The sequence below is a fragment of the Rhipicephalus microplus genome, chromosome 4 (genome assembly GCF_043290135.1).
Source record: "Rhipicephalus microplus isolate Deutch F79 chromosome 4, USDA_Rmic, whole genome shotgun sequence".
In the NCBI taxonomy this organism is placed as follows: domain Eukaryota; kingdom Metazoa; phylum Arthropoda; class Arachnida; order Ixodida; family Ixodidae; genus Rhipicephalus; species Rhipicephalus microplus.
Genome location: NC_134703.1, coordinates 141666352 through 141679432, shown reverse-complemented (window position 1 = coordinate 141679432; position 13081 = coordinate 141666352). Strand labels below are relative to the sequence as shown.

General features: G+C 44.0%; 1 protein-coding gene across 1 annotated transcript; it reads right to left on the bottom strand.

Moving 5' to 3' along the window:
* Positions 1-281: 281 nt before the first annotated feature.
* LOC142814025 (disintegrin and metalloproteinase domain-containing protein 10-like) lies at positions 282-12130 on the bottom strand. Its single transcript, XM_075891971.1, has 2 exons — positions 11614-12130; positions 282-540 (listed from the first exon to the last, which is right to left on the bottom strand). The coding sequence occupies exons 1-2, from the start codon at positions 11785-11787 to the stop codon at positions 535-537; spliced, it is 180 nt and encodes a 59-aa protein (XP_075748086.1). The 5' UTR covers positions 11788-12130; the 3' UTR covers positions 282-534.
* Positions 12131-13081: the final 951 nt, after the last annotated feature.

Genomic DNA, 13081 nt, shown 5'->3' with positions numbered 1-13081 from the left:
ATGTGATGTGCCCTTCCTGCTTGGACCATTCATGGTTCGCAGTATGTACTAAATAAAATAAATAAAATTTGCTTCTTTCTCGATTTTTAGCTCACGGACAATTTTCCCTCACAACCAATGGTGCCAACACCGACGGCTAATTTCTGCGACACGAGCTCTCTAACGCTATCGCGTTAATATGCATGTGCATCAGCGCTCCTGTAACTTAGCCTGCAGCGAACATGTGCACTCCGCTGTGGGGGCCGCATTGTGTTCTTGTTTCATCTATTTTGAGAGACGTACCTTGGTAATGTTTTTTTTGCCTTTTGCTCAGAGTAATCATATCAGCAAGAATGAAATGGTCAATTTTGACGCGTAAGGTTTTATCAAAGACCAAATGCGTGAAATAAATGACATAATAACGATAAATTATAGGCCAACCTAGGTCAGCCCATAGTACAAGGACATTGGCTCTGCAGACCAAGTGGCCACACGTGAAGGTCCATGGGCTCGCGATGGTGGCGCTGCTTCGTGATAACGGCAGGGCAACAATTGTCATTTCTGTAAACAAAAATAACGACATAAATGAGACATACATTTCAAATAGCTGTACTCCTACGATTCCGTCACACAAGAACGCAAGTCTTCTAGCCAAGACTAGAGTATTTCCTATACTCTGCAGTAGTGTTATATTGCTGTACTTGAGCTCGGGGCCTTCGTCTGTACCTGCCTTACTATATGCGACGGACTCGTGCACGTAACATCGCCGTTCAAACTTCCCCAGCGCATCACAATGTGCATCGCCAGCACGTCCGTCACAACCCCACAAAACCCACGTGTGTTCATGCGAGACTTATTGCAGCCCACAAAGACATACGAAGCTACGATGCGCGTGTTTTCGCGATAATACAGAAGCTTCTACAAGCCTGATTTCATTGTAGTGCTGACGTGGAAACAACCAGCAAATATGAGAAATTACTGATACTCTATACTTATGCTAGGCACAACATTATTGAAATATAACAGTCAATAATGCCAAGGAAAGTAAAGGGGATGTTATATGAGGTAGTCGTATTGTATGGTATGGTAGGGTAAAATGAAACACGGGTAAAAACGCGACATTTTGACTTTTGTTGATCTCTGTCGCTAATACAAAAACTACTTTTCTTTTTTTATCTTTTCCAGTAATAACTGCTGGTCTTTTTCTACTTTTTCACGCGTAAACGTTGATGACTGCTCACAGCGTTTTAGTGAGAAAAATTACTCGGCTAATGTCAATGTGTGCGTGACGTCAAAAGAGGGCGAAGTTCTGCTCATCCAAATTTTCAAATCCACGCAAGAAGCTACTCCTGCGTCAGTTCGGCAACAAATATTTATTTTGTTACTTCATACTACGAGCTACATAATACCAAAAGTTTAGTTCGTTTGGTGCCTGGGGAGAAAAAAATATTACAAATTCTACCATGTGAGAGGGGAAAACCGCGACAAAAACGCTTCCAATTGCCTTAGAGAGTGTCTCGTTCATTTAACCATCACCTTACACTCCCTATATATTATATTTCTTTGTTTAGGAGGGTTTGTACATTCAAGAGAATATTATATAGAGCTTCCTGGGAGGAAAACGACATGAAAAAGTACTGATTGTCATTTAGAACATGACACCCTCTGTTCGCGCTTCATCGAGGTTTTTCCGTGTCCTCAAGGATGCTCACAACAGACGCATGAAAAATTGCGAAATATCCAAGTGAAGTGTTCTCAAACTTGTCTTGAGATTAAGTTTTAGGGACGTTTCTTCAATATCCTAATTGAAAAACAAGCGCTAGAAAATCTGAATCTAGCACAGTTTTGGATTCGTTGCCTCACAGAGCCCGGCGGACGAAGTTAAAAGCCATAAAGCACCTGAGCAGTTCTGCAGCAAAACGGCATAAATACATAGAAGATACCTTAAAAGAGATCTAGCCTGTATAATTCATTAAGGTGAAAGCGTTCAACAAAAGAAAACATTAGCGCAAAGAAATACTTGCGGTGTTTGGTCTGGTAGGAGTTTCGAAGCAACACAACACCGCAATCCCTCTATATTCAATGTGTGGAATCCATTAGGACTGCGTACGGGTCCACTGAGTGAATTTCAACTCCTTCTACTGCAAAAACTGAAGAAATGATTTTTTTTCGCACTGTCTCGTTTTGCCCCACGCAACGTCTCGTTTTTCCCTGCAGTTTTGGGAAGAATGGGACATCTGGAGCACACATACATACAAAGAACTTTACCAATTACGTACAAAAAACTTTATTAGGACATCTGTAGCATTTTTGTTTATTTTTAAAACAATGTTTGGCAACATTGCATCAATTATGTGGCACCCAAAGAAAAGTATCTGCATTGACGTTTAATTGTAGGAATGAAATAAAATATTCACTATTTACAAATTCTTGTCGCATTTTACCCCACTCCAACCTAAATGTGAAGAAAGAAAAGTGTACAAAAGATAACTTGCCTTGGTGAGAGACCGACCCTGCGAGCTTCGAATAACGCTTTCGATGCAAGCTACCATGGTGGCTATCCCCCAGTCCAGTATATGGAGTGTATGCATGTATATATATATATATATATATATATATATATATATATATATATATATATATATTTATTTATAAATATATATATATATATATATATATATATATTTATATATAACGCTTTCGATGCAATACGCTTTACGATGCAATACGCTATATATATATATATATATATATATATATATATATATATATATATATATATATATATATATATATATATATATTATATTTATAAATATATATATATATATTTATATATAACACTTTCGATGCAATACGCTATATATATATATATATATATATATATATATATATATATATATATATATGACGCTTCAAAGGTGAATGTGGAATGTGGGAAAGAAAGATGAAGAAGACGAAGAGTCAGAATAAACTTGTGTTCTGACTGATGCCATGTCTCATTCGTTACACTAAGTCAACAGGAACGACCGCAACAACATCATGAGCCCACCAAACAAGATGATCAACCTGCCGAAATACACCGGAGCTGAAGACGACGTTCCTGTTGACAAGTAGTTGCACCTCTTCGAAACGAAGGCGAGCAACGTCAGCTGGTCCGAACGAGATTGCATCGACTGCATCAACAAGTACCTGGAAGGTGAGGCATTCCGCTGGTACCTCACCGAGATTTTCGACGCAGAAGATACGTAGGAAGGCATCAAAACAAACATGATAGCACAATTTTCTGCACCTGTCAGCGACCCTTTCCGCCTATTCATACACAGCAGGCTTAAAAGAGAACAGCGCATGAGGCACCACTACGTAGAGAAGACGCGTCTTGGTCGCCTCGCAGACTTGAAAGACTTTCACATAGTATCAGGATTGACCAACGGTGTACTTAAGGAGATCAAAAGGCGCCTAGCTGGATAGACGCTCACCACGCCGGCCAAGTGGCTTGCTGCTGCGCTTCAAGCGGAAGACTCTGTCCACAGAGATGCTTCCCAACGCTCGTCACAGCGGCAGCTCATGCATCGAAAGCCTCATTCTACACGACCATGGCTCCCTGCAGGATCGATGCGTACCCCTCACAGTGAGTGCCGACATTGTGCATCCGCTGGTTTGCCAAATCAGTTTCACTGGCACAATGAGTGCCCTCGTCGTGAAGTGGTGTCTGCTCTAACTAACAACCAGGGAAACGAAGAGGGCGGCCCAAAGCTTCATTAATACGTTTGGGTGTACTTGTGCACGGACACATGGTGAACGCAACCCTGGATACAGGAGCGACTATTACCTGTATCATTGAAGTTGTGTTAAAAAAACTCAAGCTGAATTTGCTCAAAGATCCATGCATTAGTGTCCAACAAGTCACCTCAACCACAAAAACTCTGGGCCGCATACACATAAAGTGGGAAATAGGGAAGACAAAGCGGGCAGTCCAAGCACACGTTCTGCCAGGCATGAAGACTGAATTCTTGCTAGGCCTGGACAACGCCTCCTTTTTCAACCTGTCACTGGACTTCAACGCAATGACATTGCTTCAAGACAACAAAGCTCTGCAGAATTCCTTTCAAACTCAAAAGTGTGTCTTCAGCGCCGATACAATCCCACTCCAAGCCGTTGACGTCACGCACCTTCCACCATCGCAACAAGCTGCTTTGAGAGATGTGCTTCACAGTTACGAGGACATTTTCTCAAAGTCTCAGATGGACGTTCGGTGTATCGCGGATGAAAAACACTGCATTTCCCTCAGCAACAACATCCCTTTCCACAGACCACCGAATCGATGCTCCCCAGCAGACAAAGGGGAAATTATAAGGCAAGTGGAGTTGCTTCTCAAGCAAGGTGTAGTGCGTCCATCTTTTTCCTCATACGCGGCTCCCGTCATCCTTGCAGAGAAAAAAGGTGAAGAACGCACACGTTTATGCATTGATTATCGAATTCTGTCACTGTGCTCTGTCACTGTCACTGTGCTTGACTACCAACTTATCCGCGTATAGACGATGTTCTAGACTACCTGGTAAAATTGAAATATTTTTCGACATTGGATATTACATCAGGCTACTGGCATGTCAAAATGTACCCAAAGACATCCCAAAAACAGCTTTCGTCACGCCGAATGGTCATATGAGGGGCTTGATATGCTTTTCGGTTTGAGAAATGCTCCTGCTACGTTCGAAAGAGCTGTGAAATCAGTTATCAGAAAACATCACTTAAAGAATGTCGTTAATTGTTTTGATGATATCGTAGTCTTCTCCGACACATTTACTGATCACTTACAGCACCTCCAAGCTCTATTGCATGCTCTGAAATTGGAGAATATAAAACTTAAACTGAAGAAGTGCCACTTTGCCCAAGATTCTATTGAATATCTGGGTCACAGAGTGTCGCACGGTACAGTGTCGCCTATACGAAGAAACATAAATGCTGTATTGCGATTACCAAGACCGAAACCCCCGAAAGAGCTTCAGCGTTTTTAGGCACCACCAACGTTTACCGCCTGTTTATACCACACTTCAGTAACATAGTTTTCCCACTTACGAAGCTGTCGAAGAAGGACACATCATGGGAATGGGATTCCTCAAGTAAACAAGCTTTTGAGAACATGAAATACTGTCTGACCAAAGAAGCCATTTTACGAAAATTTTTCTTGCAAGAAACCATGCCTTCTTTATTGCGACGCATCTAACGTAGGCGTAGGTGCAGTTCTGAAGTAACGAGATCATGATGGTAAAGAACACCTCATTGCCTATCACTCGCGTAAGCTACTCACGCACGAATAAATTATGCCATTACAGAGCTTGAATGCCTCGCTATAATTGACGCTGTTGACAAGTGGCATTGCTATCTACATCGACGACCATTCACTGTTGTCACCAATCATGCTGCTTTACAATGGCTCAGAAACATAAATATCGCCCATGTCCGGCTCTTTCGATGGTCTTTGAAGCTGTCGATGTATGACGTTAACATTCGGCATCAAAAAGGCAGCGAAAACATCGAGGCAGACGCATTTTCACGAAGCCCTATGGTTCAACTTCTGTGATTACCGGAACTTCAAATTTACTAGGATGACCGCCCTCGCTGCAAGTACACACCGGAAAACTGGGTCACTATCGTGACACGTAGAGGAATTCGCAAAGTGTAGGTTCCTCTCAAGCTTTGACGGGGCCTTCTGCAGAAAGCACACATTCAGTTCGGGCACGTCGGAGTAAAGAAAACTCTGGGCTTGTTTTCATCATCCTACTATTGACCGGAAATCATCACAGACGTTTCATCCTACGTCCGCCGTTGTGACATTTGTCAGCGTTGCAAGAAGCCGAAAACCAAGAGATTCGGATCTCTCGAGTCACTACCACCTGCAGAAGAACCCTTTGATCTTTTAGCAATGGACACTTAGGTGGCTTTTCAGGATACGGCTCGACAAACAAGTTTATTCACTTGGCGATCGACCATGCTACGCGGTATATCTGGGCGTTTCCCCACAAGAACAAAACTTCTGACGCACACATTTCGTGCATAACCGCCATCTTTGCTGCAGGAAAACCCAAGAAGTTCCTATCTCATCGTGGACCAGCTTTCACAGCTGGAAAATTCAAGCAGGCAATGGTGTCCACCGATTGTTCACATCCTCCCAACACCCTCAATGCAATGGCATGAACGAACGTACGAATCAGACTATTGTAACCCGGCTAAAGTGCAAAATGAATGAGCAGCCAAAGAAATCTTGGGTCAAACATCTTTCGGATGTTGTCGATGAATACAACAGAACCCCACATGAAGTAACACGATATTCACCATCGTACCTCATGTATGGAATTCTTTCATACGACACAATTTTAGACTCACCAATGGAGAGTGTGCAAGAAGCAAGGAAAAGTGCAATCAAGAACATGCTTGCCTATCATGAGAAGAACAAGATAATCTACCACAAAAACGTCCTACCACAAGATCTCCAACCTGGTAGATTGGTCCTCTACGAAACACCTTGGCACCCGAACAAAGGAAAGCTCAGTTCAGTTATGGAAGGACCTTACACAATTCTTCGCAGAGTCTCTCCTGTGAACTATGAGACCGACAGATGCGTAGCTCCGTTAAGCAGAACTACTGACATTGTGCACGCCAACAAACTGCGTCGCTACTATTGTCCCAATAAGTTGACGCTCTCTCGGGGGGAGGGGGAAACGTGTGACGCTTCACAGGTGAATGTGGAAAAGGAAGATGACGAAGACGAAGTGTCAGAATAAACTGGTGTTCTGACTAACGCCAGGTCTCATCCGTCATACACACACACAAACACGCACACACACACGCATATATATATATATATATATATATATATATATATATATATATATATATATATATATATATATGCAATAAACCTGGCAGCATCGGTCAGCACCACCAGTAGCCATTGCGGCGAGTGTGGAGCACTCTTTATCTGCCTGTTAAGTCTCACGTAGCACGTGAATTTATTATGAGCTGGCAGCTGACCAATAATCCCTTGTATATACTACCTGAGGGCACCAAGTCTGCCAGAACGAGACCCACGTTATCAACGAAGTAAGTAAGTGTATATCTAAGGGCTGATTCTCTTTGTTATTCGAAGGTCGCTGGTTAGGTCCCTGACCACGGCAAGTCATCTTTTCCTTCACTTTTCTTTCTTCGCATTTACGTTACAATTACCTCTGATAACATTCCCTATACTTTCTTTGGCATGATTGTAAGTAATATCTCACTATTATGGAGTCTAAACAAAGAAAAGCGAGCCCTTAAACGTACACTTCTTTCCTTTTATACTTATGCGTGTGATGGAGAGGCATACTGTGAATTTATCTTCGTCGAGGCGTCACGTGCGAGGATGTATCCTCAAATTACGGAGACTTCGAGCACGTTATTCGCATAAAAATAACAAATAAATGTGCGCTACTTCTTGTAGATGCGGGATATAGAGGGACCAGTTACAATAATTCTTTATTCTTTAATTCAACCGATAAAGCTTCATTTCCTGTTGTAAAACTAGGTGTACAGCAATACACCTTACGATCATACAAGTTCCCAGTGTAGCACACATCCTGGCTTCTCCGAGAAAACTAAAATTCTTATCTTCATATTTCGTTTAATATGCGTGCTTATTGCGGCGTACATTGTCCCTAAGTCCATGATGGGTGTTCTCGGGCTCCCGGATAACATTTAAGAGCTCGACGTGTGTTGACATCACGTCACAGAGAGAACAGGGAACAAATAGGCTCTCGAGATTTCACTCATTCTCTTGTATCATGTATCATTTGTGTACACTCGCGTTCTGCGTGACCTGCAACATGGTGGTCGAGGCTTGAAGGCCAACTCCGGCGATTTTTTCTAGTTGAATGAATTGAAATAAAATTTGCTGGGTACATTTTTTTGCACATTTTTGTCATTTCTGCCCAATTACAGGCTTGAGAGATGCGCTGATTGTTTTCAAATGAGCTTAAAATATTCGCTTCGAACAGCTCACCTCGCTTGCCAGAATTATTGGCAACACTGTCTGTGTGACGTCGTGCTTAGCGTGTCAACGGAAGTGACGTAGCCGATGGCACCGCTACTTTGGCCGCTACAGCATTTCTGTGCTGTCCACGAGGCGACGGCGGCGGTGTTTATCACGGGAAAGCTTTCTTCCTTCCTATAGTGTGTTCGGCCGGTGCTTCGCTGGTCTGGGTTTCACGGTTTTCATACTTCGCGTCAGCGGAACTAGCATACGACTTCCCGTTCTTACCAAAGTGTACGTCATACGTAGACAGTACACTCGGTTGGGTTTTGGTTATGGCATTGCGCATTTTTCGCTTATTAAAAACTATTGCCAATTTCCTGAGCATTCCAGCTTTTGAGTTCGTGACTAGGGTGTCTCAGGAACATAAAAACGTCGTGTCCTTGACATAGTCGTAAAAACGCCGAAGTTTGCCTTTAAGGGTCCCGAACCCTACAAAATAAAATCAGCAAACGTTAAATGGGTCTAAAAATATACCTTTAATTGAAACAGAGTTTATTTCGCTAACACTTTTATGTCAGCAGAACCGTGCAGTGTTGAAGCCGCTTTCACCAAGGGCAACGTGCGGCAAAGCATGTTCGGCATGCCCACGCATCCTGGTTTCACCTGGCATGCATGCTATATTCTCGGACGACTACCTGTGTCTATGCTAACGCAAACACTTTTTCGGTAACAATAACATCCAGATCAACGTACGATTCATTAACAATAACATCCAGAGCAATGTACAATTTATTAAGTACTCATAGACAACTAAACAAGCACTGTACTTACCTGTCCACTCCGTTTCTGTTCCATTTGCTATCAAAACTTCAGTACATAATGACGTTGTGAATACAGATCTATAATGCACTAGTCACAAGAAAATGGGGTTGCGGCTGTTGTAATCGCTTATCAGATGACTAGTATGAATGGTAAGAACAGGGGAGGCGGGCTTTGAATTTTGATGGGTGTGAAATACAAGAACACCGCGCAGTTATCGTGTCAGGGAAAACCAAATGCGAGAGCCTGAACATGGAGGGGGGGGGGGGGGGGGGGCAGATCAGCGCTTCTAATATTGGTATTATGGTTTTTCAACGTAAAACCTGGGAACTCACAATCAAAATGAAGCCACTTCTAGAGTCATTGTCCGAGAATATGGAAGCTGGCGTGTTTCGTCAACTAGGTTTAACTAAAACCGCTGCCGTGTTCTCCCAACCCTGACCACGCTGGATATATCACTGCTTTCTATTAGGTGTGGCCGTGTCTCAGCAAGCCTATAAGCAACGCTTTGTCTTGGCGCGCTGTTCACTGGGAAGGACACTCACAGTGACGAGGCTCTGGATGGGGTGCCGCAGTGTGTCCTTCAGCTTGAAGGGCCGCTGCTTCAGTGGATTGCTGCTGTGTGTGTGCACCGCGAAGCAGCGGAACACGAGTACCATTAACCACGACGACCCGAGGACCACGATGCACGCGGTGAACGGGTGGTGCTGCGTTCAGGTTTCAGTTTCACTTTCAATTTATTGGGTATACATATGCATACATTACATAATATTTGTATACAAGCGAGATTCCCAGAGTATAAATGATGCAAACGGGACCCTCAGTTAAAGGAGCACTGACATGAAATTTCAATGGCGAGACAATGAGCGAGCTAGGTGTATCTGAAGACATGCACATCTACGACCATATCATGGACAACATATTTAGAATAAATTTAATAGTGCATGCCTCGTGACTGAGCGAGATGTGGAGTCTTTCGCTACGCCGACATCAGCTCTGGGACAATGTAAACAAAACTGCTTCACGACTTTGTGTTGGCTGGTTGTTGTTTAGCGGCTTTCCTCCTCCGTGACTGCGGCTTCGCGTGCGCTGGCTATGCTTGCTGTCAGTGCACGTGGCGCCCTCTCGCGCATACTCTCGCACGCAGCGCCGACGTGGCAGTTTTGCGTGGTCACGGGGTCAGCTATATTTACTTTGCCCCCGGAACTGCTCCTGCCTAGAGCGGTGTTCTTTGAAACCGAAACTGAGACTGGTCGCTCCAAATTGGTCTCTGAGTAAATAATTCTTGCTTACCCGCGCATACGAAGTTTACAGCCGTTTTATGTCGTTCATAAGCAGCTACCAATTGCAACAAAAAAAAAAGGTGCTAAACTTCTGTGTCGCGCGAGTTTACTGTTGCACTGTTTCTTGATTTATTGCGGATACAACACTGCAACGTTATCAGTTTAAGATGGCGGTGCTTGAGCGTGTCGCCCTATGACAACGCTTGGCGTGTTTTTTTCTGTGCGTGCGCGTGTGTGTGTGTGTGTGTGTGCGTGTGCGTGTGTGTGTGCGTGTGCGTGTGTGTGTGCGTGTGCGTGTGCGTGTGCGCGTGTGCGTGTGCGTGTGTGCGTGTGCGTGTGTGCGTGTGCGTGTGTGCGTGTGCGTGTGCGTGCGTGTGCGTGTTCCGAGGGATCCATGCCACAGAATACACTATCGCATACGCCGAAATGATGCATGATTGATGGCGTACGACAGAACATTGACAGCAGGCTCGGACACGTAATGCGCACGTGATCTTGCGTGCACACTGTCTGTCTGTCTGTCTGTCTGTCTGTCTGTCTGTCTGTCTGTCTGTCTGTCTGTCTGTCGGTGGATATGCTGTTGTGTTGGGTACGCTGGAGGGATGGACTGCATTGACCATATAGGGAGGTTCGCCCCTAAAATAAGCATTTGCCTAAAATCATGTCTGTTGTGATGATAAACCAAACTGTACCATACATATTTCTCAAATCACTTGTTGAGCACTACACTGAGAACACAACTGACTTCGTGGGTAAAATCTACTAGAAGAAAACGAAAAGCCGAAAACTTGCATTACGTTACCGAGACCACTCTATATATAGGTAGCGACAGTTTCACGGAACATTATGTTACCTAACGCAGCCATTTCAAATAACGTATTTCTTACGTACCATATATAGGGCTTTTCTGGTATGATTTCGCGTCAGGATTCAATAGCGATATCAAAACTGAACAGAAGTACGACACCGGCTGAGAAACGATTTTTTTTGGCTGCACAGCTATCTTTCAATGCCTGGTGACACCGTAGGGTTCCTCACGCAAGTAAAACGCTTGAGAACGGTTCCGTCTCTGAAGCATACCTGAACAGAGAGGAAAGGCAGGGAGGTTAACCAAGCTTGACTTGGTTGGCTACCTTACATTTGGGGCGGGCTTAAGGGGAATAATAAAAAAGAAAGAGATACAAAAAGTTTTACTTTGTAGGCGTGCAATTATTAAGAGTATCTTTTAGGAAACTCGCAAAGACCTCATTCCCTGAGAGGCCGCGGGCAGCTAGCGAAACGTTTGTAGGCCACGGGTTTGAGACCCCCGACATAAAAAATACCTCGATATTGTAGAGACTGACGAAGAACTCACGCGCAATAGGCCACTCCTCCCCCCCCCCCTTTTCGTTTTAGTGGGACAAGCGCTCTTTGAGGACGCCACGTTCATTCGGGTTTTGACACTCGCACAAGTTTCACATGTACACCAGATATTTTTGAGTAGTTGTATCGCATAACACAATACAATCAGCAGCCACTTACAGCGACGAACTCGTACAGGGTGTCGACTGAGTGCCCTCCCAGGAAGAAGCCCTGCAGCCGCGTCAGGAAACCGCGCGGTTCGACATGGCGGCACTTGTGAAAGATGTCGCAGTATCCGCGCATGTCGTTGCACGGGGATCCCGGTTGCAGTTTGGCACCGCAGTGGCTGGCCATGATCGGGAACGCGCACGCCACTTTGCACTCTTTAGAACCTGTCAGGTGGCAAATTTAAAACAAAACACAGGCCCAGAAACAGAGGTGTGGTTTTCACGATACACGGACAACACGAAATGCTGGAATTATCGACAATGACAGGTTGTTGTGACGGTGAAGGTGCAAAACTAAAGCAGGTAACGATAAAAAAATCTTTATTGGGCGAACTTGCTCTCAGGAAAAGAAGAAAGTACGAGCGACATTTGCTGTGCAATGATAACCGCGAGTATGTACACGTCATTCGTCGACCAATCTGACCGGCAGATATAGGGCGCCATGTCATTTATACTTGAGGAGTCGATGATGTCAGCATTGTTGTTGGTGACTCACGTTCAATTCTGAAGTTCACTACCCGCGTTGTGTGTGCGTTTTAATCGGACGTGTGCAAAATAATCGCATATATAGGATCCCAGACATTTGGCGCGTCCGGCGTGGAACAGGGGATACACGTATTGTAACAGGTCAATTGCCGACAAAAATGTAGATGTACAAAAACAAATTTGGACAGCTTCGCATTAGTAGGCCCGAGCCTAAAGAAAGCGTGGAGCTGAGTGGCCTTTTTTTTCCTTGATATTTCTCTTCCTTTCTTCGTCTCTTTCTTTGATTTTCTCTGTATTTCTTAAATCTTTTTTTTGTTGGTGCCGATCAGTTTATATCTCAGTATATGATTTTTTTTCGCTCACCATTTCTACAACTCTCTTTCCTTTCTCTGTCTCTCTTTCTCTGTTTTCTTATCTTCGTTTTATGCTAAGTACACCCTCTCTCTCTTCTTTTTTTTCCTCTTCCCCAGCCTCATAGCTATGCTCCTCACCTCGATTTCCATTCCCACTTCCTGCTATACAACACTACTAAAGCTTGCCATGCTCAGTATTGCTGTACATTACAAGGATATTATTTATTTGCTAAAGCATGCCTGGGATATAAGCGAGTGGTTTTGATGCTTGCCTTCGGATCGTGAATATGCGGATTCGATTCCCGCGTCAAGAAAACTTATTTGCTAAAAAGTATTTCTTCCTTTCTATCATTTTTTCTCTCTGTCTTTATCGCTCACCCATCCGAGTCATTGCATCCCAATCCGGTGAAATTGGTGCAGCGGGAGAGCACGCGCTGGACGCATAGTTCTGGGACGGAAGAAGATGAATACGACGAGAGCGCGCGCCAGCACTGTTGTTGCGTTGCACTTGCTATAGAAAGGCCAGTGATGTAAATAGAGAGTTTGAGAATTGGGGGCCCAAGACGCTGGGTCCCAAAGCTT